The 26443-nt window shown below is 37.5% G+C and overlaps 1 protein-coding gene and 1 pseudogene across 2 annotated transcripts in view; one reads left to right on the top strand and one right to left on the bottom strand.

Moving 5' to 3' along the window:
• Positions 1-25361, top strand: part of LOC120421813 (uncharacterized) — a 33534-nt gene extending 8173 nt beyond the window's left edge. For both annotated transcript variants that reach the window (XM_052709775.1, XM_039585094.2), the window contains exons 2-8: positions 5974-6816; positions 12220-12713; positions 16631-17377; positions 20929-21059; positions 21289-21545; positions 23817-23937; positions 24036-25361. In XM_052709775.1, the coding sequence (XP_052565735.1) occupies positions 6284-6816; positions 12220-12713; positions 16631-17377; positions 20929-21059; positions 21289-21545; positions 23817-23937; positions 24036-24164 (2412 nt within the window). In that variant the 5' untranslated portion in view covers positions 5974-6283 and the 3' untranslated portion in view covers positions 24165-25361. The remainder of the gene's footprint in view (positions 1-5973; positions 6817-12219; positions 12714-16630; positions 17378-20928; positions 21060-21288; positions 21546-23816; positions 23938-24035) is intronic.
• Positions 8964-10425, bottom strand: LOC128093330 (cytochrome P450 6d3-like; annotated as a pseudogene).
• Positions 25362-26443: the final 1082 nt, after the last annotated feature.

Raw genomic sequence — 26443 nt, 5'->3', positions numbered from 1 at the left:
ATGATTTAAAAATTCATAACTCAAACAAAGATTTTTTGCCCGTTCTGGAAATTTCTGAAAAGTTGGCAGAATTAAAAAAAAATAAAAATACTGTTTTTTTGCAAATCATGTTTTAGTGACAAAAAGTAAAATTAAAAATCAGCAAAATAAATTACCATTTATCATTTTTTTTCAGTGTAGTCCTTATCCATACCTACAACTTTGCCGAAGACACCAAATCGACCAAAAATTTCTTCAGAAGATACAGATTTTTTAATTTTCATTGCTGCCAAATTTGTTTGGAAAACTATATGGACAAACTAATGATGCAAAATGGCTAGGGCACCAAAAAAGTTTCAGACGGATTAAAAAAATCAAAAATTAAAATTAAAGAATAAAGACCGATTTTGTATAGAATTGCTCGGCTGTACAAACAAAAGTTATGTGAAAATAATCGAAAAAATCGATTTCGTGTCTTTGGCAAAGTTGTAGACAACGCGCTTAAAATCAATTTTTTAGTCATGGACATTCAACTTGTTTAAGTCTTACTCTTACTTTAAATTGAATTTGCTATCGACTACGTGTTTTGATAAATTTAAAAAAAGATTGAGCTAAAATTTGGAATTTATCTTACATTTTTTTTCAGTTAATTAAATAGGCAACTATCTACGATTTAAGATTTTTGATCCAACTTTTGGTTGGTGAGATATTACCTTAAAATAAATACAAAAAATATTAAATATAGGTTATTTTTTCAATCTTTTCAATATCTTTGAAGTTATTAACACTGGGACGCCCAACGCATGTCCAATATACACGGATGCCCAAGCCTCCCTAAAACGTTGGAACGGTAACTTCAACTCACAGGTTTTCGGGCGATTTTTTTACTAGAGCAAACAAAAGTTGGAACGACGTTTTTGATCGCATAAATTACAGATTTGATCAAATCGAGTTCTGTAAAGTTTAAGGATCATCTAGACATCCTTATAATTCACTCAAAAAAATGTCCCGGTTGGTTGAATAAGCCCAAGAACCAGCGAGTTGAAAATACCGTTCCATCTTTTTTGAGGAGTTTTATTTATGTTGATCTTTAACGGCATTGTATTGAAATTTATTTCACAAATTGATATCGGCATTTAAAAATTAAATGACTCTTTAAAACTTAAATTATTTTAATGTGTCTATATATTTGAGTGGTTTTATCTCAAATATGAAGTTGAGGGTATAGTATATTTTCTCAGCTTCAAGAAAAACTAATATTTTCAGGAAAAGGCACCTTTGGCCCCTATTTTTTAATCTTTAAATTAATTATGAAACAAAAACAATGTTTGCTTGAAGCTCGTTTTTTTTTCTCTAAAAATCTAAAATGTTTGCCCATGTTTCTCTTTGACTCAAGAGAGATGGTCCCTATTAACATTAAAAAAAATAACTACTACTTTGCCGATGGATAGTAAACGTGTATTTTATGAAATGTTATGTAATATAACAATCCGAATTGTGTAACCCATGAAATAAGTAATACCTTTTAGACCAAAATATTCATCAATTTTTTTGGTAAATCTTAAAGTATGTATCGTTCGATTTTTCGTTACTGGTTATTTTTTAATGTTAGACGTTTCACTTGCAAATGAGGTAGTGAAACTGAAATTTTGCGCGATAATCCTAAATTGGGGTTTTTAGTTTCTTTGTACTTAAAAAAATATTGCATGAGAGAGGAGATACAAGATATCTTGAGTTTGTTTTAAGTGTCAACAGGAAATCTTTCGATAAAGATTCTTCGATCACTTATAGGACGGTATACGGTATACGGTTATACGGTAATTAGCTAAGATCTAAGATTTTGAAAATATTTTTTTTTTCGCAGTATTTAGTTTTTGCCTTGTAACGAAAATCTCATAAAATTGTCAGCAATATTTATTTTTTAAGTTGTTCAAAAATAGAACTATCGAAGACTATATCTACTTTCAATGCAAATTTGCAAGCACATTTTTAGCTACAAGATACCATCAACAAAAAAATGAAATTTTGTTTGCATTTTGGTACGCATTTTTTATGGTATACAAGCCTTACCCGACAAACTTCGTTCTGCCATTTTTTCGTTTGTTGACGTTTTTTGATTTGTTGCTTATTCAGCCTCCTGTGATCAAAAATTGGTTTTATGTAACTTTCTCCATACAATTTTCCGATGCTCCGGAATCGGTTCCAGAGTGGCCAAAGTGTCAATTAGTTAGCGTAAGAACCTTCCTTGGGCTTATACGAACCCAAAGCAACAAAAAGCACCTCGATCCGACGCTCCGTATTGAACTTATTCGCGTTCGAACAAAACCGTCGAAATTTTTTATATATATAGATTAACTTTGGATACTGTCACTTTATTTTTTAACAGCTTTTAAACTTTTGTAACACGTAGTTACATGAGTATTAAAAAGTGTACATTCAATAACAGGCTCAAAGTATTGATATGAATCTGCCGAAATATATGATTCAATATTGAATTGGAAAATATTATGACATTGAAATATAAGTAATAATTTTAAACACAATAATTGTATGGTTTTGAAGTGTAACAAAAAATGTATGCATATAAATAAACTCAAAGCGCGTATTTTTTTGTTTTTGTTTTCAAGAAAAATTTTTTTTTTTTGAAAGACCACGTGGTCAGCCGTCGACCCCCCCCCTCCCCCCCATGGCTTTTCATGGTTTTTTTCGGTCGGATTTCGGACCCCCCCCCCCCTAAGGAGACCACGTGGTTTATGCACGACCCCTTAGGTTAGATGACGCCTAGCACTCTTCTTGTCATTTATTAACATTTGTAGTGCGCCATTGCATCGAAATGCATTGAAACATCACAAGCGTTAAAGCGGCCAGGCCTACTGCGTAAAGCCGTATCGCAGAGATGACTCGTAATTGGGTTGAGTTTGAGCACTGAGTGTTCGAACAACAACACAATTCTGAATCGACAGGGGAGGAAGAAGCGTGGGGACACACCACCATACGTTCCGAGAATTGGTTGTATTCGTTGGGAGCACCATGATAAGAAGGTTTGGTACTCCGGGACCCTCTAGGATGGGACATTGTATTTCCACGAATGCCCTGGACACTATTTGCCGTGGTTATAGCGCCACAACTCGCTCCATAAAATTTGAAATGATGAATATGAACGAAAAATCAAAGTCGCTCGAGGCGGAGAGTTCGATCCTCCGTCCTTTGGATTGGTAAGCAAAAATGCTAACCACTAGGCCATGACGACTTGGTGAGCGTGGACTGGAATTAGGAACACTGTTACATAGAGCGAGTTATGGCGCTATAACCACGGCAAATAGTGTCCAGGGCATTCGTGAAAATACAATGTCCCATCCCAGAGGGTCCCGGAGTACCAAACCTTCTTATCATGGTGCTCCCAACGAATACAACCAATTCTCGGAACGTATGGTGGTGTGTCCCCACGCTTCTTCCTCCCCTGTCGATTCAGAATTGTGTTGTTGTTCGAACACTCAGTGCTCAAACTCAACCCAATTACGAGTCATCTCTGCGGTACGGCTTTACGCAGTAGGCCTGGCCGCTTTAACGCTTATGATGTTTCAATGCATTCTAATGCAATGGCGCACTGCAAATGTTAATAAATGACAAGAAGAGTGCTAGGCGTCATCTAACCTAAGGCACTCTCCAGGATCCCTTCGAAAGATTGGCTGCGCTAGGGTCTGATTAGATTAGATTAGATTAGACATCTAGTGTCTTCAAAACTATGGGAACTATCGATGTAATTGTTGATTTAGTTTTTTTTAAGTTTGCATTTTTTTAATTCTTCTGAATGATTTTTTTTTAAGTGTCATCACAAACAAGTTATTTTTAACTTGAAGGAACTATGTTAAGCTGTTACATTTGTGCTGATTTGCATACCTTTTCTTCTGCCCCAATAACTTTGTTAACAAGGACCAACTTGGAACAGATTTCCCCATAAATCACTTCCAACTAATCACTAATGAAAACCCCATCCAGAACTCCTTTCTCGTATAATGACCAACCAAACAAAACTGTTGGCAAATTAATTCAGCCGAAAAATTAACAAACAGAACCCCTGTCAGCCTCCTAACTTTGATAGCGTTAACCCTCTCCCGCCTCCTCCAGACTTGAGATTCAATTATGCAAATATTTTACCCATCACAAAAACAAATTATCCTGTTTGTGTTTTTCACCCAGTGAGCGAGCTTATTCTTGCCTTCCTGCACAAACACACACACGCAAAAACTCATACACGCGCCGCTGCTGGTTATGCTTCACCACATTTTCGATTTAAATTTTACATTCAATTTCGCTCCTTTTCGTTCCGCCAAGTCACACCACCTCCCTTAATCATATCCTGGCACATCATATTTTTAAGCGGAGGAAAAAAATACATTTCTACACTCGTTTTCCTACGCAGACTGACTGGGGCACAGTGGGAAAGAGACTGTGGAAAAGATAATAATAAAAAAAAGATATAAAATCAAAATGCACAAAAAATCATCATTATAAGACATTAGACAGGAGACATGAGACACGAGACAGGATACATGAAAGACTTGAGAAACATGAAAAATATAAAAAAAACTTGAGAGACATGAGAGGATGCGTGACATGGCACAATGAGAACAAAGACAGATATGAGAGACATATAGCCATTTTAGACTTGAGTAACATTAGAGACATAAGAGACATGAGAGTCTTGTCAGACATGAAAGATAAGAGGGGCATGAGAGACATGAGAGACGTGTAAGACATGCGAGTCATGGCAGGTATTAAAGACATGAGAGTCTTGTCAGACATGAATGACTTGGGAAACATGAGCGACATGAGAAACATGCAAGACATAGCGTCATGCTTTGAATTCCTGGACGTTTCGAAACTCGGACACCTTGATTTTTCAATTATTCGGATTTGAGAATGCATAATAATCGTCGAAACTTTGTTTTTAATGAATTTTCACATTAACTTTCATCTCAAATTTATTAACGGTTGTATGCAATGCCAAAAAAATTAAATAAAATAAAAATATGAGTTTACCAAAAATCTGAAACATTTCACTGAAACATTTCATAGTCAAATCAGCACAAATGTAGGCAGTGAGAAATACACAAAATATTGATTGTTTTAATGTAAACAGCTTTTTTGAGACCTAAATAATGCCTTTCACTAAAGTTTGAGTTCAAACGAGTGTCCGGAATTCGAAGCAAAAGTGTCCAGATTTCGAATCAGCTGTTATCACTGACTGGGATTCGAAGCACAGCAAAAAAAAATTCATTCATCATTGCATGCATTCTTTTAAAATTGACTGTTTCTAGTACATCCTGATGATATTTCTACATTTACAACTTATTGTAAGTTTTTTTTCCAGCTTCAACAAAAATGATATGCTTCAAAGTGTCCGGATTTCGAATCATGACGTTGTTATACTTTTAAGACGTAAACGACATACCTACTAAAAATTTTAGAAATGAAATACACAAGAGACATGAGAATCATAGAAACATGAGAGACATGAGAAACGAGAAAGATACGAAAGACTTGAAAGACATAAGCAACATGAAAGAGATAAGAGAACTAAGAGACATATGAGACATTTTAGGCTGAGATACTTAAAAGAAACGAGAGAAAAGGTGACGTGAGAGGCTTGAGGGATATTATATGAGTGACAAGGAAGGCAAAAGAGACGTAAGAAATATGAGAGATATGGGATGAGAATGAGGAATAAGGGATGAGCAGTTAGTAATAGACAATTGGAAAGTAATGGTTCAGGTGCACATGTAAAGAAACATGAGTGTTACGTCAACTATGCGACAACAGAATGCGATGTTCCTTTTTCCGTTACCAAAGCCACAGAGTGGCACCCAAGTTTCCGCTGACTGCTACTATCATCATTTATTTTTTTTCTGCCCGGAAAATTCATTCATTCTCACCAGTTTTTCATATTTGCATTTCCCTTATTTTTCCTACCCCTTCTGCGATTCGTTACAGAGCGCGGAACGAGAGCTGACGCAAGGCATTATATTATGCTAACCGTACTGCAGCAGCAGCAGCAGCAACCTAAAGAGTGTGGGGTGAAACGGGACCACCTCTGACGACGACGCCATGAAAAGCCACCAAATTGATACTCGCCAGGTGGAGTGGAAGCAGTGAAGCCATCAGCCAAAGGGCCAACCAACAAAACCACAAGGACCGGCGAAAATAAGAAGGAAAAACCGCTCGAAATTGAAAGTGTAAAATTGAGGAAGAATAAGTGAAATAAATTGCATTTGCCCATCGATTCGGAACTCCCCCTGAAACCATGATGGGGGCAGGGTTGTTTCCGCTTCTGATCTACGTCGTGTCGTCCTGGGTGCTCCTGGGGGGTCCTGGACCGGCGTCAACGTTGGCCGCCGCAGCCGTTACGAGTGTCGAAGATTTTATCGTGCTTAATAGTGCTTGTTATTACGAGAGCGATTACGTGAATGATAATTTGCGATTGCGAGATCTTGTCGCAGCCAGTGATGTGATAATAAAAGCATTCGCCGGAGATGGCAATTACCTACGTCCTGGGTTGGTGGCTTCCGGCCGGGAACCAACGACGAACGGGCCGGGTGGTAGTGGCGGGAGGGAACAGTCGGAAAATCACCGCCCTAACGGAGGCAGAAGAAATCGTACCGTCTCGGACGGATTCGCCCCGGAACAGGAGCACGGAAATGAAGAAAATGGAAATGCAAGTTCCATTAGCGAAGCGGATTTCGTTCTGCGGCTCGAGCCAACCATCGTCTACAAGGGAAACGAAGTTTACAAGAAGCTTAAGCTGATCAATTGGCAGCATTACGTCGTTATCAAAAGGTGAGTGTACTTACTGAGCACATGAATGTGAGACGACCCGTATCTAAGGGAAATGGTTTCATGGGTTTAGCCTTTATTTTCTTACATATTCAAGTAATAAACTTAGAAAGTATTTACCAACAATTATTTCATATGTGGCACAGTCAAATGTCATGGTTTTGTTTTTATGTTGATCAATTTTCTCAGTTAAAAATAGTGTCCGTCACTGATTGAAATCGATCATATTTCCTTCATCGCTGACTGTCAACTATAGTCAATTTTTTATCAAAATTTGATTGATTTTGCTCGAACTGTTTAAGATTGACTTATCAAGTATGGAAATCAATGTACAAATTATCCCTTTAATACACTTTTGGGTCATTCTCCGCCAACTTATACAGCAGTTGCCCAGATCCCTTTTTGATTTACGTGAAACTTTGACCTGAGGGGTAAATTATGACGTACTCAGAATTCCGCAAAAACTAATTTTTCATCGAAATAAATACAAAATAATTTCAAAACCTCTGCTATTTTTTCAATTAGAGCAAAACATTTTATTCTAAAATTTTGTGTTTTTTGTAACTTTGCAGGGTTATTTGCAGGGGTATCTGGCGGAGAATTACCCATATTCTTTCTTTACAAAAACTCAAATACCGTGGATAACTGTGTGGCTATATATCATAGATATCATTTTACCCCACACCAGCACTCTCAACGATAAAACCCAATCTGTCGCAAATCCCTGAAATGTAGCGCGTCGCTTGATGGCGATCACCACAAATTTTGCACAATTGATATTCAATTAATCCTTAGAACATTGCACCCGGATTTGGGTCCCCGGTTCGGTTCCACATGATGGAATCTACTCTCTCCTCATCCGGAACGGTCGAAACGGTTTATCCCTTTCACTGGCCAACAGAGGGGCAGTTCTCGTGTGCTAATTTTCCAACCTAACAAACTGGACACTCTTTGGCTGCTGGTTGATGCTGTGTGGGGTTGAGCTGGAATTTGAAAGCAATTCCGTTAGCAACATGGAGCATAAATTTTCATGAAGTGTGTGGGCGCGTGTGTGTGGTTTTGCGCGGTGGTTCACTATTTGAAACTGGATGGGGCAAGGATCGCCACATAATAATTGAGCACGATTTTATGTGGCACGAACTAAAACGCACTTTGCAAGCAGACATCAAATATTCATAAAGCAAATAAAGTTAATTAATTAAAACGGTCACTGCTTTGTAACCGCGTTGCAAACTCTGTCACAGCGTGAGCTACGGTGTGATGTACCTGATTCTGCTATAACTAACTAATGAAAGAGTGAGCCAATAATTACCGTGTGCACAATTACACTGGTTTACAGAAACACATTTATTCCGTGCCTTAGTGATTTAGGTTGATGTGTTTTTTTAATGAAAAATGACACGAAACACAACAAAACTTTACATTTTGAGAAAATGAGTTGAATTAAATTTAATAATTAGGAATAAAAAACTTAAATTATGAACGAAGATAGTGCCGCAGCAGTCACTCTAGAAGAATCTTGTTGGACAGTGTTATGAGTAGGTGTTTATAACTTGCCGTGAGGACACAGCATTGGCGTCAACCGGGATTGTAGAGTCAGCGAAATGTGCACACATTAAACTACATATTTTATGCATGGTTCGGCATCGACAGTTTCATTTGTGGAATGTGGAAAACTTATACGCCATGAACTTTTTGTTAGAACAGGTAGAAAAGAGCTTGTTAGCAACTTTAATTTGTGATTGAATGTGAATTTGATATTTGATATTGTATCATCTATTGCAGTGTTTCCCAATGTGGGTACTGTGCCCCAGTAGTGAGGCCTGACTAGTTCCTGGAATGGCCGTAGGCCCCACTGGGCCCAGCCATTGTTGTATGGGAGTGGGGCCTGGGCAAAAATAGTTTAGGTATCAGTGATCAATTGGGTACCTCTTATGATAATTAGCCAAACTTACGAAATTTGATAGAGCCTAGAATTTGGGTTTGCCAAAGTATGGGGAAAAACAAAGATGCCAAAGTATGGAGAAAAATAAAGAGTATTTTTTGTTGTACCATTCTGTATAGTTTTAAGACTGGCAATGTTAGCTCTTTGATCTGAATTGATTTCTCTAAAAAAAACATCTTGCTAACGGATTGTGAACATAAAAAAACATTTATTGCTGAATACTATCCTAAATTAATAAATCTAGACGTTCTTCCGGGAAATCTTCAACTTAATTCCGTCTTTTGGTCCGAGTGGAACTGATGACGGTGCGAACTCAATTCTCTGGCCATGTGTTGCTTCGAAACGGAATTTAGATAGCAGCATTACCAGGGTGACTTTGGCAACGGTGATACCCATTTGTGTCGCTGGAATAAGTTAGAAAATAATTGTGTTAAATAACTCACTTAACTGGGAAGTACCGTTCGTCCATCGCGTACGCCAACAGTGGAATAATCAGTTGAGTCCCCGTTCGAATGGTCATCTTGGAGTTGGGGACTCGATAGTCCTGGGTGCACTTTCGATTCAAAATCGGCAGTCCAGGGTATTTGCGTAGCGTTTCTTTTATACAAACGTCCAAGCATCGCATTCCTTTTACGACATCATAATCAATTTGACCTCCGGAACGTTCGAGAGCCTCGTCAATCTCCGCAAGCAGCTGTTTCATAACCGCTGGATTGTGTGTTAGTTCGTGGAGGGTGAAGATTATGATACCTCCAGTCGTTTCCGACCCGGCGATGTAGAACAGGTTTACGTTTGAAGCACACTCCACAATGCTCAAGGCCTCTCTGTCCCGATCTTCGTGGCGCAGATCAATCAGCGATTGAAAAAAGTCTTTCCGGGTTACACCATCTTTTTCGCGCAGCTCGAGCTGTTTCTTGACCAGTTCAACCATAAAGTCGGACACTTTTGGTGAAACGGAAGAAATCTTCGTCAGCTTTAGGATTCCAGGGCAGATAAACGTCGCGGCAGTGCGCAGATTGTTCGAGAAGCTATTCCGCACTAGCTCGCGACCAACGACGTAAAACGGATGGTCGGGATCGTTGATCGAGTCCATTTGGAAGCCAAACAACACCAAAGCAATAATGTCAATCACGTACCGGGTACAGATCTCACGTAGCTCGACAATCTCTCCCCTGTCGGCATGATCAACTTTCGAGCTTCTTTCCAACATCCAGCACCGTTGGCACCATGTTCCGGAGCTTACCTGTGCTAAAGTTCGGCGTCAACTTGTGTCGTACCTGTTTCCACGGCTTCAACGACGCCGAGAAGATGTTTGACGAAAACGATTTTTCATCGTGGTAAATTCCTCGATCGTGGAAACTTCCGAAGTCCGAGGTCATGATCTGCTTGGCCAGACTGGCATCGCGGACGAGGATCGCCGGCTGGAAGAACAGATAGATCCCAAGCAGTTGCTCGGATGACTTGCGGTACAGCTCACTGATGGCCACTCCAAAGCTCTGACGACGTTCGGCGACGGCGCGCAGATTTCCGTACGGAACTTCCGGCTTGAGGTGTGGAAGTCCGTATCGATTCCAGTACGAGAAAATGTAGTACAGTCCCAGGAACGTAACGAGCCCCAACAGAGCTATCGATAGCAGGAACATTCTGACGATGCTTAATTAGGCTACCTCTGCAGACGACTACCACCGGTAAAATGAGCATGATTACGCCAAAGATCGTGTATTCATGTAATGTCTTGTTCTGTTGCTTTGTTTGTATTGTTATTCTCGGTAGCTTAGGGGAACTATACCCTTTCTCAGCCTATTTCTATTATCGGCCTATCAGCACTTTGATCATGGATTACAGCTTTCATAAAGTGTTTTTAACTGTTCCAAAGTAATAAATAGCTCAAACAAAAGTGAGCAAGCAACTCTCCATTGTTAATACATCTGAAAATGTTGATTTAATAGCGGAAATCGGCAAAAGTGATGAGAATTGGTCGAACGGCTTAGAGTGATTAAAATGGGCATATTTCCCCTATAATCTGTTGAGTGACCTGCGAATTTGGAAGCCAGATCGTGTATTTCTGTGTATATTGTAGACAAAAGAGAGAAGTTCAAAGCGCTGAGAGAGTCACTCTTACTCTCTTTGGTCGGGAGCACATAGTTTTCATCAAATCGTGTTTATTCTTGTAAAAAATCGACCGTTGAGCGAGATTATAAAAAAGTATTAGAAATACAACAGTGGTGCTATGCCACGCTCCAAAAATGATTTGATTGTGATTATATTTTAAACTTTAAAGTGTCATTTATCAAAACTGCTGCGAAACGCTTGACCATCACAGAAAAAATAAATAAATCTGCATAATCTTCCCCACGGCACGCAATCACGGGGAAGATTTTTTAACCTCAGATGATTGTGCAATGGCTTTTCCACAAACGCGCTAAACCGTCGCTGGCAGCTGAAGACTAACGTTCTGCAAATACACCCCCTCACAAAAGAGAAAAAAAGAGGATACGAAAAGCTCAACTTGTTTACATTCATTTTATTTCTTGGTTTTGGAGCTTCCGGTGCGGCCTTTTGCTATTTATTTTCCCACTCGTTTCCGCATTTTTCCCCACTACTTTTTCTTCTTTTCCGTTTTCAAGAGACTCTTTTCGCGGAACGACAGAAAATAGACGTCGTTTATCATTTCCGGAGCGTTAAATTTAATTGGAAAAGACATTATTTCTCTGCAACGCCTTTCGAAATCAGAGCAAACCGTTTGTTGCACAAGAGCTCTCAGCAACATGGTCCCAGAGGGGGAAGGAAATTTTCAAACAACTGTTGAGTGCATTTCGGCAGCGAAAGGGTTTTTGATCTGGAAGCAATTAGAAACGTTTGAATATTTGAATTAATTGCACCAATTTGCAAAAGGCATCGTGATGAGTGAAAAACCTTGTAGAGTACTTAATCATTTAGTTACACGAGTTTAAACTTTGCAGTTATATTTGGATAGCCACCATGCTTTATAACAATTTGCAGAAATCTATTGTAACAGTCAAACCAGTTTTTAGTTCATTACATTTACAAAATGCACCAGCCAAATTCCTGATGTTAATTAAATAAACTTTTTTATCTTATCGAAAATGAACAAAATATTATAAGTGACATATAAATTATCATGCTTTGTTTCGAAAACAACGGGATTTTGTTTTGCACTGACTATGTGCATTTTTGTTTATTTAGATCTAACCTAGAAGGAACGAAACGTAACCTCACTAAACATAATTAATTTCATGAATCAGTCATCTTGGCAGCAAACAAAAGCGAACAATAATGCTCCCCATTCATGGCGCTTTTTCTGCATCCATTCAATCTATTATGCAATCAATATTCATCGACCTAATTAAATGTGATCAATTTTCAAACCACCCCCCGCCCGTGACCCGTTTATTCTCCCAACCTAATACTCTTGTTCGAACTCTCTTGGTCCGTTCCAGCATGGCAAGCAGCAGGAGCAGCAGTAAATTGAGACGAAGCCCAACAACGACGATGACGCCAAGTTCTTCCGCCCAAAGCGCCACAAACTATATCAGTAGCCGTAGTAGATCCAAGTGCAATAGGACCAGACTTATCACTAGGAACATAAATAATAGCAGCCATAGCAGCAGCGGGACGACGGAAGTCCACGCCGAGAGTCGGACTTTCAACAGTAGTTCGAGTAGCAGGACGACGACGATGCAAGACAATAAACTTAGCCGTAGTAAGGAGACCGGCAGTAACACTACTAGCAATAAGAGCATCGAAGCCGGCAACACTGCAGAAAATAACACCCGAGAGCCGCTTACGGTTGCCAGCGTCTTCAGTGAGTTATTGCCAACCGAGCTAATAATCTTCGGGAGGTTAGACGATACTGGCAATCTGCAAGTCGATCTCTTCAGTGGACTGCTCCACTGGGATGAGGAGCTGCAGAATGCAATCTGGCGGGAACTGGGTAAGTACTCGAGATGAAATTTTAAGTTTATTCTATTGGAAAGACCTCTTTTTAAAGGCTTTCCTGCTCATGTCATAAATAAAGCCACCCACAATTAACGAGATTTCCCAAAAGGGCTGCAGAAATGTAACACACCTTCTGTCTATCCATTGTTCTGGCAGCTTGAAGATCAATCTCCCAAAAGCTGGCAGAAACTATGCTTTAGCGGAAAACCAATTTCATCAAAAGCACCATTATCTTAATACACTGCTTGACAAGGGCTGGCAAGCTGAGTTTCACATTGACAGATTTCACATGGGAAAAGGGAAAATGATGGAATATTCGTGCTTTCCGTCATAGGGGACATATGCCAACTATAGTCACGTTTCTAACCTCAGCCTATATGTACTTTGATGTTACAGCTTTTAAAAAAATTTGACTGGCTCAAATGCAATAAATAAAAAAATGTCGTTTAAAAAGTAATTGTTATAGGTCGCTTAACCAAGTGTGTTGCGAATGGATATAAGAGTAAAGCATCAAGTTTCCCGTCCCAAGAAAAAAATTCATTTCCAATATTTTGTATATAAATTGAAAAAGGTGAAATTTGATTTAATTCCAATTTACTTTATTTTAATTCAACTAAATAGGTCGAATTTTTTAAACTAAACAACCCTTCTAAAATTTAAATTTAGATAATCTCAATGCCTTCAGCTGGAAACAGCTTTTCTTTTTGGTCAACAGAAATTATAAAGATATTATGGAATAAAAAGGAATGATAAATTCTTCCCGTCATGGGCAAAATCGAGATTTTTACATTTTCAGCCATAGTTAAACCAATCCAGACGATTATTTTTTTTCGAGAGGATGTAAGGATGTTTAAATGATTCTAGAATTTTGCAGAACTCGATTATTCAAATCTGTAATCTCGGTGATCAAAATCCAGCGAGTTGAAATTACCGTTCCAACTCTTTTTGTAACTTGTAAAATGTTATTAGTTTGAAAGTTGAATTTCCATATTATTAATTTTTTGCACGACTTTTTCATTTAATTTTCAAATGTTATTACATATTTTCCTAATACTTCTACATAAAATTTCCTTCTTATAAAATTTCGAGCGTAAAAAAATAATTTACATTCATTAAATTTTAATATTAATGGAAAGTTAAAAAGATTGCACCTAGTTTTACAAATATATTGGGATTGAACTTTCTTTTTGGTTCTAAACATTTTCTGCGTTTTATAATGATTTTTTTTTAATTTTAATGAGTTTTGATCATTCTGTGCATTGTCCTGAAGTTTGGTTGCATTTGGTTGCTGTAGTCTAGAGTTATATCTTAAAAAGTATCGTTCCTGTGTCAAACGCGTTCTTGACCTGAAATCCTTTTGGCCAATTGTCGCACTTACATAAAAAAATGGAAAATTATTGGATACGTTCTTTTGCGAAAAATATTTCATGCAAATTTAAAATATTAAAACAAAATGAAATGACAACTTAACACATTATTATTCAATTGATTTTAAGATTTTTTTTTTGTCACATCTTTTCCTAATTTTCAATCGGAGATTAGAATACATGAACGCAATGAAATTTAAATTAAATATATTTTTATCATCAAATAGGGGAACAGCATCTAATTCCAGCGTGCCTCTAATGTTGCCATATCAGCACTTTGACATTCAATTACAGCTCATAAAAGCGTTTTCAATTGAAATTTATTGATAAATAGCTCAATAAGAATTGAGCAAGCAAGTTTCTATACAAAGTTTTGCAAAATTAGTTGTTTAAATAGTGAAAATGAGCAAATTGGATGGAGCTAGAAGCGAGTGCTTAATCTGCCAAACATACGAAAATATCCCCTAAGTAATTTTATTTGTTTTGTTTGGATAACAAAGTTGAACATGAAAATGTTTGTAAAAATTTCATATTTATTTTTTTTTAAACTCAATATAACTATGAAGTTTTACGTCAAGTATATATAAAAGTGCATCTATTCCAAACATGTCGTTGAATTCATTCTATCACTTTGGATCACTGAAATGTTTCAAAATCATGGTTTGCTATACTCTTAATTTTAGATTTAATGTTACAGAAAAATAATTAAGAGGCAGTATTTGTAAATATTGCTCGGTTTGTAATTTGCAGTAATTTGCAAAAGCTATGAGAAAAAGTCGAACCAATCCTGGATCTTTATGACTCATTTTGAAGTGCTTCAAAAGACCTTTCGAATGCATCTAAGAAAGTTGGAATTGATGAAGTATTACGCAAACGCGAGCAATTTTAAGATTTTTCATGTTTTTTGGACCTCAAACTTCAATGCCCGTTTTACCCTACTTCCCTTTGTCGTAGAGGGCTCATATTTGGCATGAGTTCATCTCATGTATAGACAAACAAACGCTGAAAGTTTCAGCCAAATCGGTGCACCTCGATACGACCTGTTACACATTGGTGAAAAACTCGCTCTTAACTGTTTTTAATTAAAAGTCCTTACTGTTTATCATTTGTGTATAAAATAATACAAAACGAAAGTTAATGGCATTTCTGAGTGACAATAATAATTTTCTAAGTAAAAATTGACGAAAAGTCAAATAGGTTGAGTTTTTTTGCTAAATAAATCTATCATACGTCAGTTTTTTTCTATTTTATGTAGCTTCCTTATTTTGGTTTTTATGAAAATAATTTCCTCAAAATGAACAACGAGAATATTTCATCATTATATTATCGATTTATCAAAATTTCCTTATTCTCGAGTCGTGTCTACACAGCAAAAAATCCGATGGTAAAATCGCATGCAAAAGCATGCACATCACCTTCGTCAAAAAAGACACTTAATATTACACACTGCATGTACAATTTTTGTAAACACAAAAAAAAAGTTGCAACCGACGGGATTCAAACCCAGCACCAACAGTAAGGACTGGCGCCTTAGCCCGCTCGGCCATCAGACCGATGAAGAATGGAAAGGATAAACGCATATATGAGCTTGACATTTCGGTCAAGTAGGTTTCCCATACTGATGGGCTACATATTTCAGGGTGTGATATTACATAGAATTTCATAAAATAATGCAACATTTATTTTACACCCAGGCATTTTACACGCAGCTGTATTACTACTTTATTTGCTGTGTAGATTTGATGATTTGTATTGAATTTCATTTTGAAAATTTGCAGGAAGATCCGAAGTGGTCCACAAATTCCAACCTGGTGTTTAGAACTGTTAGACATTTTTCCGATATTAACGGAATGTTCTTCAAACAAAACTATGTACATTAAAAATTTATTTTTTTTCCGAAAGAAATGTATATTTTTTTTATAATTTTTAATCATTCAACTCCTAGAACTTCTGAGATTTCATACATTTTTCTGAAAATGAGATAGTGTCTTTTTAATACTTGCCAAATCCTCATAAATATTGTAGGTATTTAAATTAAAATGAGATTTCCCATGTTTTGATAAAATGTAATATGTTTTATCATTTTTCTTTGCAAAAGAAAACTTGTTCATCCTTCTTCTAGAGAACCTAACATACAAACTCCTTAGAACGCCGGATTTCATAATAATTTCAAAACCACGCCGCACAGAAGACCTCGGGCTTGTTCCGGTGGGTATCTTGAGCCAAAATTACACAACTGAGCGTGATTGGACGCAAAAGTGGCTGGCCTATGAATTTAAATTAGATTTAGCTCCTAAAGCGTATTTTCATTCATCAAAGGACGCCCAGATATATACAAGTAGGAAAAACTATGCCCACACCATCAAGGAATGTTGAACAAACAATCAATTTGCGCATAATGGAGTCGCATGGTAGTTTAATTCTCAACCCATATGCTACTCAACCCCTGCTCTCCCTACGCAACCTGCGGAACATACATTCTTTCTCGTGTTCATCTCTTGTTTTTTATCCCTCTCTTCTGCTCCTTCCCCCACTCCCCTTGCAGGTTGGAGCGACTGGAGCGAGTACACCCCGTGCAGCGTGTCCTGTGGCAAAGGGGTACAGCAGCGATTTCGGCATTGTTTGAAGAGCCCCCAGGCCGGGCATGAGGACGACACACATCACAGCGGGGCCAGCAGAACGATGTCATCAACGCGACGAGTGACACCGACGGCGGCGGCGTTCCGGCAGCCCAAGCCGTATGTAAATATCGAGCAGCAGCATCCCCGGAAGGACGGCGGTGGTGGCGTGATGAATAATGAAAATGTAAATCCCTCGTCGCTATTTACAACGCCGTTGACGGCATCGACCCGGGACGGCGGGGGGACCGTGAAGCCCACAGTGGCATTCGCCACCACGACCCAGGAAGAGGAAGATGAAGAAGATGCCTTCTTCAGTGGTGAGGACGAAGAAGAACAAGAGGCAGAGCGTGATGAAGATGAGGATGCCAACCCGGGTGCAGAACCTCCGGCAGGTCGAGACGCTCCAGTGTCAACGGCAGATCTTCAGCCTGCAATTGAGAGGCATTTTAATGAAAGCACTAATGCAAATAGTGGCGAAAGGAGCATTCGACGGCGACGAAGACTTCGCCGGCTCGGGGGCATTCTTCAGCAGTACCAGAAACATCATCCCAGTGAAAGAAGGGGTGGTGGAAAAAAGCACATCACCGCAGCGGCAGCAGATTCTGGCGTCACCGGATTCTGCGAGGGTTATAACATTGAACAAAGAAGCTGCAACATGTTCGAGTGCACAGGTGAGATTAAATGCACTTCTTCAACTTTTGAGCCTGACGTGGTGTGGTATCTTGATGGCATAGATTTGCTATCGGCGGGGTGGGGTTTAACGTGGAACAAATTGTGTTGTGCTTTTAAGGTAAAACGGGAAGGCTGCACCATATTGAAAACACGACTCGAGTTTTTGGAAGCACCTTTAAGAAAAAGGCCCTAACTTACTAAGTTCTACACAGTAAAAAAAGTGTAAATTTGTATGCTGTAATTTTGGAAGGTTGAATATTACCTCTTTTATGATGTAATTTTACCTCAATTCAGACTGAAAAAGTGACATTACACCCGAAAAGTGGTAAAATTACACATTTTCAGAGGTAAAATTACACCTTTTTTCTGACATAAAAGATGTACCCCTTCCCAGTTGTAATATTACCATGATTTTTTTTACTGTGTATTTTTAGCACATGCTAAATTGGTCGATAGCAAACAACCTGTTGAGGTCAGAAATTGATTTTAGCTGAACAGAAGTTGTGCAAGAACTGAAATCCCGTTTCACCTTAAACTGCAGTTTGTAGTTGCAAATAATTGGTCTCTTTCAACTTTGGTCAGGAGAGCTATGGTTATGATACTCAACTGAAGGTGAAGGCAGGAAATGTTTTTGGATCTCGTTCTACTCATACAAAAAACCCAAAAATCACGAATTTCTTATTTTTGGAATAAAAAAAGTACACAAATATCACCTAAGTGGTCATAACATGAAATAGGGTTGCCTGATTTTCGATGTTTTGGACTCGTTGGAAATGTCTTTTGATTACCTAACTCACGATTATAAAATACTGGGACTTGACTTGTTTTTTGCCACTTTTCTAACATTTGGATATTTGAAAAAAACACATTTTTATACATAAATTTTTAAACAACTTATCGTAACTTCAAACAATTCAATAGCGTAGTATGGGACCTTAAACCAAGTCGAATGAAACTGGTTTGATCAAAATCGGTTCAGCTAGTGCAGATAAAGCTTGGAAAGAATTTTGGTCACATACGTACACACAGACACAGACATTTGTTCAGTTTTCAATTTTGAGTCAATAGGTATACATGAAGAAGGGTCTCCGAGCTTTTTATAATAAGTTAATTTCCAAAGCAGGATTATAGCTTTACCTCAGTGAGGAAGGCAAAATTAAATTAAACATCATAAAGCAGTATTCTTTATGCTACTGTCAGAAAAGGCAAAAAATAAAAAAAAAGATTTTTTTCCCAAAAGTAGTATTTTTCCAATCAGTGGTTCCAAAACTTAAAAATTTTATAAAGTCCGATATACTCAAAAAAAAAGTTAAACAATGTAAATGAAAGAGTATACAAGTTTCTTCAGATAAATTTTGCTAAAAACATTCATATACATTGATGAATTTTAATGTTTTTAGCAAAATTTATTTGTGTCCTGTGTTTTTTTGAAAATTTTATTATTTAAATAATAGATTCATTGACCTTTTAGGCCGTTTCAATGTCTTTAATATTATCAAAAAAGGGTTTCAATATTTGGAAGAAAAAAGGCTTTTAAAATGTATTTTACACCAGTCCAGTCCAGTTTGCAATTATTAGTTTTCAAAATATCTATGTATCGACGAAAGGAATTATCCATAAAGTATGTCACGCCAAAATCGGCCAAAATTAACCCCCCCTCTCCCCCTATGTCACAATTTGTCACGCTGGGTCCGACCCCCCTCGAAAAAAACGTCACGTTTTGTAGGACCCCCCCCCCCTCAACCCCTTATCTTTTTTTGTACAATTTTAGCATGATTTATAAATAGGATTAATTTTAAATTCGGAGTACAATCAATGAATGTTGTAGTGATAAAAATCAGCATAATTTTTTTTTAATCTTATGATTTAAGTATATTAAATCTATCATAAAAAATATGTTTCTCAAAGCTTTGTATCTTGTCTAATATATGCGTTATGTTTATCAAACATCAAACTTTTTCAACTATAATTTTTGACTAACTTTAAGTATTCAAGAAATAGTGGTATCTACGTGCGAATGTATTGCGTGTTCGTACATGAACAAGATTGAGGTTAAATTTTGTCCGGCCAGCAAAATCAAATGGTGCGCTAGTGTGCGTACGCGAAACGTCACAAAACTCTATAGTCTTGCGTGACGTCAAAGTCTCACGGACCCCTCTCTCCCCCTTGTCACACTTTGTCACACTTGTGACAACCCCCCCTCCCCCCCTAGAGCGTGACGTACTTTATGGATGACGCATAATTTTCTTTTCGCGAAAAAATATTTTAAAGGAGTTCAAACATGCTACATATGGCTACAAACGCAAAAAAAAGCACATTAAATGGTTTTCAGTTGATTAAACTTATATTTTCATGAAAATTCTGAAGAAATTTTCTTATCCCTTGATTTTTTGGGCCGACATAAACTTTGAAAAAATATTTGCTACGGCCTAATGTTTTTTAAATTTATATAATTTAATTATTTGCTGGAACACTGATTCGATCCGTTTTTGTAAGCCGCCATCCACAAATTACATAGACTGAAGGATTTCATTTCAAGCAAAAATGCATAATTGTTTCAGGTGTCAAAATACTTTTGCACCCTTTTCAAATGCTGCTCTAGACTTAGAGTTTGTTTTCTTTTGCTCTGGTTAGATTTGATAAAAGCAGGCAAACATCTTCAAATTCAATAATATAAATCCTGAGAGATTTTGAAAATTTGAAATTTATTAAGTCTTACCTAATTTGACTGAAAATTTAAAAAAAATACAAAAATACTTTGAAATCAGTTTTTTTTAGTTTGTCCCATACATAAGGCTACGTGTTAAGTTTTAACGAAAAACTGGATTTCCTCCTGATTTCTAGAACAAAGTACTGGATGTTATAGGCTCTTTTGAAAGAGCACACAATTTTGAACCAAACTGCATCAATAACTCGAAATCGATGAAAATGCATATGGGACATTTATGCGATCAGGGGCAGTTTACTAGTGCTTGTTTGTTAAATGGATAACAACACACAACTTTTCCATTCAGAAATGTTCCAAACGATCATTTTGTTTTTTTTTTTTTCAACTTTCCAACTGATATTTGAAAGAGTTATTCTGACATTCTTTGTTCAAAGTTTAGCTTCAAAAATTTGCTGATCCCTAATTTTTCGCTTAGTCGGACACACCGTGACACACAATTTCCCCGGAATGACGATATCGCAAGCATTCCGTGGTTGAATTCCCGTCATCTTCCTGGGTTCGGTGGCATGCGGGTCGGCGGGGTTGCACTTTTCTGTGCCAACATATTTGTGGCCTTTGTGAGCTCTACGAACTGTGAACAGAGTTGAGGCGGCGGTGGCGTGGGTAGTTTGTTCGTTCGTCACTTTTCAAGAGTTGTGTTGCTTTTGTTCGATACGGAGTTCATGATATCGATGCAATGAGTGCTAGTTTCGAGAGTCTTCTCTTCAAAACTTAACAGGTTAATCGATACCAGTTGCTTGCAGAGTTAAATTTTGAAATCATGTTTGGGAAAAAGTATGTTCTAAAAATGTTAACATGTTTGGTCTTTTTTTAATGCTATAGGTACCCTGGATCTCCTGGCAGCCAGTGACGGTCATCAATCGACCGGTGGAGGACCATGGGATAACCAGTTTAACTTCCACATCAGTCAAATGAAGAGCAACTTCACTTTATTGCTGAATCTTCGTTCAAGAGTAAGTCGAAATAGTAATACACTTTGAAATAAGTCAAATTTACGAGTAATTTTTTTTTTCAAAAAATCATTTTAAAAATATAACACGAAATCAAATTTTATAAAATCATTTTATATACTCATTCGATTTGACCTACAATTTCATTCATTAAACGTATTGAATTATAACCAACCCATAGCCGGTCGGGTCAATCCCCCCTTCCAAAACTATTTATCTGTATCCTTCACAGAAGTGGCACCATCGTCCGCCCACAAATCAGCCCAACTCCGGCCAGCATCCAGCGCCGATGTCCTCGCCAACGACGTCAACGCCCAACACCATCGTGTCGCTCCGGTCACAACTGGCGGCGGCCTCAAGTTTGTCGATAAATTTCGCTAACGATGGTCACGGCGGGCTGAAAGTAATTCAGGAAAAGTTCGGCCTCTCGGAGATGCTGCCGGTGGAGCGGAATTTATTGGACGGCAAATGGCACTCGGTTGCCCTCAGGTAGTTTAACACTCAGTTGCATAAAAAAAAAACAAATTAAATTAAAGGCATTTTGTGCCATAGGTTCACCCATACAAGTCTTCCATATTTTGGCAGCTGTCCATGCAAAAATGGTACGTGAATATTCAAAAACCTGTAACTTTTGAAAAAAAAAATTCTGATCAATTTGTTGTCTTCGGCAAAGTTGTAGGTATTGATGAGGGCTGTTCAGACGAAATAGGTACAAGGAAGAAAATTCTTACCGATTTTTTTAATTATTTTTTTTATCTTCAAAACTCATTTTCTGAAAATTGCTATTTTCTGATTTTTGAGATCTTTGATATGTTTTAGTGGACCAAAACCCACAACTTTTGTACCATAGAGGAGTATCTATGGTCAATAAATTTGCCACCGAGTTATGGTTTTTTGAAAACAAAAAATGATTACTGGAAAAAAAATATTTCGTGCTTAAATTTTTTTGATCTCATTTTGTATGTTGATTTGAATTTGCAATCGAAAAATAGAACTTTTAAGCACTTATTTTGAAAAGTGTTTCTATTCGATTCTGTTATTTTTGGTAGAGAAAAGTATGCTGTTTCGTCGTTCTAGAACAGGGGTGACCAAAGTATGGACCGCGGGCCAAACGTGACCCGCGAGGTGATTTTTTGTGGCCCGCGGACCCATTTTGAATGGTCATGTTAAATGGCCCTTTGACCATTTGTAAAGTGATTTTTCAAAATGTTTTTTTTATTTAACATGTTTATGCTTTTTTTTAATATAATTCATATTTTGATTCCCATTTTTTGACACAAATATTTTAGGAAATGGTAAATTTCATCGAAACATTCATCAAACCTTTTCGGAAATGTTTTATGAAATGTTTAAATATGACTTAGTTATAATATTATAGAGCAAAAGTAATCCGATTATTCCATATTATTTAACAGTCAAAATGATCCTTTTTTATTAACTGAGCTTCAAACTTACTTTGCACTTAGAATCCTTCCTCCTTGGGATTCAAACGATTTTTCATTTGTTACATTTTACTTAAAGACAAAGTTATACCGTTTCATACATTTTTCAGATTTCAGGTCACCATTTTCAAAATATAAAATAAAGAATAGAATTTCAATCAACAAAATTTGAAAACAAAGATATCGAAAGAAGTATTTTTCAGTTTTTTAAATTAAAAAAAAGGTAACTTCATTTTTTTAATAAACTATTATGCAAATTTGGCCCGCAAGCCCATTTGAGCTTCAAAATTGGCCTGAAATCCAAAAACTTTGAGTACCCCTGTTCTAGAATGACAGGAAAAGTAAAAAGTTTCACGACGGAAAAACAACATTTAAAAAAATTGAATCAAGACTAATATTTCAAAAAAGCGTAATATTGAATGTTTGGCAAAAGAACAGTTATCAGTCTATAATTCTCTATGACTCAATTGTAAGGGAAAACCAATGACACATAATTGCTTCTTTGGTCATAGGGAAGGCCTTTTAAAAGTTTGAGCCAATTAAAAAAATATATAAAATATAGAAATGCAGGAATCAGCCTGTTTCGTAGAGAATTCAAAAATGTATTTTATGGTTTAGTTTGGCTGGTTCTCTACGATTTTTCATCAACATAATTTTTCAGTGCTCATCTTTGGGAACGTGAACAAATTTACAACAAAACGATATTTCATGCACTTACTCAACATCATTTTTGAGTCACAAATTAGATAATTTGGAAAATTGTTTGTCAAACCATAATTTATTTGTTTCATTTTGTTATGAATAATACCGAAACTTCTGTTTAAAGATACATTTTGAATGTAAAGAAGACTAGAGTAATTTGATCAATAACTTTCATTGTATTTATTCAACAATCGATATCAAAATAAAACCTTGAACAGATTCGAGATTTTATTTTTTTATTTTTCACATGTTTCATAGAAAATAAACTTTAATAATACATTCCATAGTCATTTCAATATCGTGTCGTAGGCCGTGGCTACGGTTTGATGACCACTGAGGTAGTTTTTGCGAAGAATGCTTTTCATTAACATTTAGGATTTACAACTTTCATATTCTAGTATTTTTGTTTGATATTTTTCATGCAACTGAGTGTAGAATATCGCTGATTTAAGCTGTTTTTATTTCTTTTCCTTGAAAGGGTCATTTGTCCACAATCCCATCCGCTTGATGGGGGGAATTTGGCACATGCCAAATCCAATAATTCAGTGCCTAATGGCTCATGTTTTGTACATGTGTGTGTGTGTGCCTTTTGATAATTGCTAATTTATGATTGCAGTGGAAGGAGCGGCGGAGGCTACATCGCCGTGTACATCGACTGCCGGTGGGCCAACTCGTTCGTCCTCTCGAGGGGAGCCATCGAACTGCCGCAGTATCCGGTGATTGAGGCCGGCCACGATGTTAGTATGGACCGCAATTTATCTCTATTGTTCAGGCAACGTTTAACATTATTGGTCTGTTGTTGTCCCTTACTCTCTCTCTATCTCTTTGCTTTCAGATTGAACTCGGCCAGCTCACGTTGGTCCCGGGCGATACGGCAGTACGACTCCAGTGTGGCACCGATACAATCCCCATCACCGACATCGAGAACCGACAAGTGACCAGCTATTTCGAGGGAATAAATTAGCATTAAGCACATTGGCCTTTCGAGTCGAGCATTTTCTTTTGGGAAATTCTGCGGAAACACCACTCGCACACATACCGAGTCGAACACAACCGACCGACCAGCAGAATGAATTTTCTACCAATATGACCATGGGAATTGGAAAATTGCAAACATGTGCCACCCAGAAATGATTGAACTGTCCTGTCGAGGAGGACTTTCAATACGGATGTTGAACGGTTATTTTGAATGAAATATCGCCGGGATGAAATGGTAATACAAAATAAAACCGTCCTGCATAAGGGAAATTCTTTACGAAAGCTGCATTTATGCCGAAAAAACTGTTGTGATTTTGAAATTCAGGTCATCAATTCAGTGGTTATGTTTATGATTGAAATTCGGCAATGACACAGTCTAACAGATATTTTTTTATGATTTTCCTGAACCAGAATTTTCAAGTTATTCCCATTTCAAATATTGATTTTTGCATATTAGTGATGCTCACTAGAATTGATAAAGAGAGAAATAAAATAAATTAACAAGTTTAACTCTTCATTCAAATACAGTTTTCGTAAAGAATTTCTCATGACTGATTTATTCGACGCAGACAAATATTTATGTCGCCACAACACGGCCACTTTCACACTTACCGATTAATTGCTTTGCAAATAAATGGGCAACAGAAAAGAAAAATCAAACAGTTTTCTCCACTTTAAAAAAGTCTGTGTAAATAGCTCTAACTAGAACAGTGCGCTAGCTGCAATACTAATATCAGTTTTCCACATCGGTCTTAACTTTACAACAATAAACAATAAACAAAGATACAACGGCAAACAATAAATGTTGAACAGGAAGTGAGTTCAAGTATCAAATAAGTAAATTACATAATATTACAGATGCAAATCAGAGATTCTATAGTTGAAACACACAGTTACATCCGGCACACATACAAAGCAGAAAAAAAAGAAGAAGAAGAAGAAAATAGAGAGAGAGAGGAATATATGTTTACATGATTTATTGCTATTTTACAGAATTTCAAGCCAAAATCGGCATGTAGAACAGCAAATCGCAACTCCAAAATGTGTTGCAAGCTGTAACAACGTGTAACAATAAACCAAAAAATAAATAAAAGTGCGAATACTCGCTGCGAAATGTCCACAAACTGCTGCAGCAAGTCAGGAGGGTGCAAAGTGCGCTTGCTAAAGTGAAAATTGAAATGAATTTCCGCAGTATGGTGTTTTATTCGCATCGTTTGGTGCGGGGCAATTAAATGCCACTATATCACATGGTCCTTTTGCTGATTCGCGCCCGTGGGGTTGTTCAGCGTACGTGCACATGTGTGCTGTGCGTCGCCAGGCTGCGCCTGTTATAATCTATCATGATTCGGAAATTGGAAAATGATTGGTTTGGTTGTTGGCTATTATCAAAGTTTAAATTTTGCGAACTTGTAAGCAATCAACCCGTTTTTTGAATTTAAAGTAATTGATTTCTACCAGCAACGTTTTCTAATGAAGCTTAAATTTGTAACATTTTGCAAATCCAGCTTATCTCAGTTCCGGTTTGAGATTTCCAAAAGAATGTCCACGTGGTTTATGGATAGTCCCTTAGGCTTCATCCATAAAGTACGTCACGCTAAAATCAGCCAAAATTTGCCCCCCCCCCCCTCCCCCCCTTTGTCACGCTTTTCCTATACTTATAACATGCATTGTCACTCTTGCTCAGACCCCCCCTCCCCCCCTAAAGCGTGACATACTTTATGGATGACGCCTTATGGGATTTTGGCTATACGGGAGGCATTGGCTATAATGAGTCTCGCCGTTGCTTTTTGCGAGGCAAGGCCTGCTTCGATCGTGTTCCATCCTTGCCCTGATAAAAAAGTCTAACTAACAGGATATCGTTGCCAAATAAAATTACTATTACTATTACTATTACTATCGTGTTTGGCCTGCGTCGTTGTTTCGCGCGGGAGAAATAGAAGAAAAAAGTGATTTTGAAAGAAGCTGGCCAGTCTCGCCATTGCTCTTTGCGAGGCAAGGCCTGCTTCGATCGTGTTTGGCCTGCGTCGTTGTTTCGCGCGAGAAAAGTGGAAGAAAAAGTGTTTTTAACCAAATGCCACTTATTTATCATTATATACGCGCTGATCCCTGTTTTGCCTGATGGGATTGGAAGTTTAAAGATAGTTCGAGGATCCGTCTGGTTCTTGTTCTATGTTTAGGCGGGGCCAGACAATGCCCAATGACCTCGGAATTGGGCCGCTAGGATCTCTGCCATTCTGAAATGGGTCATTGGAAGCAGCGCGAGGG

This window comes from Culex pipiens, chromosome 3 (assembly GCF_016801865.2).
Source record: "Culex pipiens pallens isolate TS chromosome 3, TS_CPP_V2, whole genome shotgun sequence".
NCBI lineage: Eukaryota > Metazoa > Arthropoda > Insecta > Diptera > Culicidae > Culex > Culex pipiens.
Note: the sequence above shows the minus strand (reverse complement) of the source record. Positions and strands in the feature narration are given on the sequence as shown.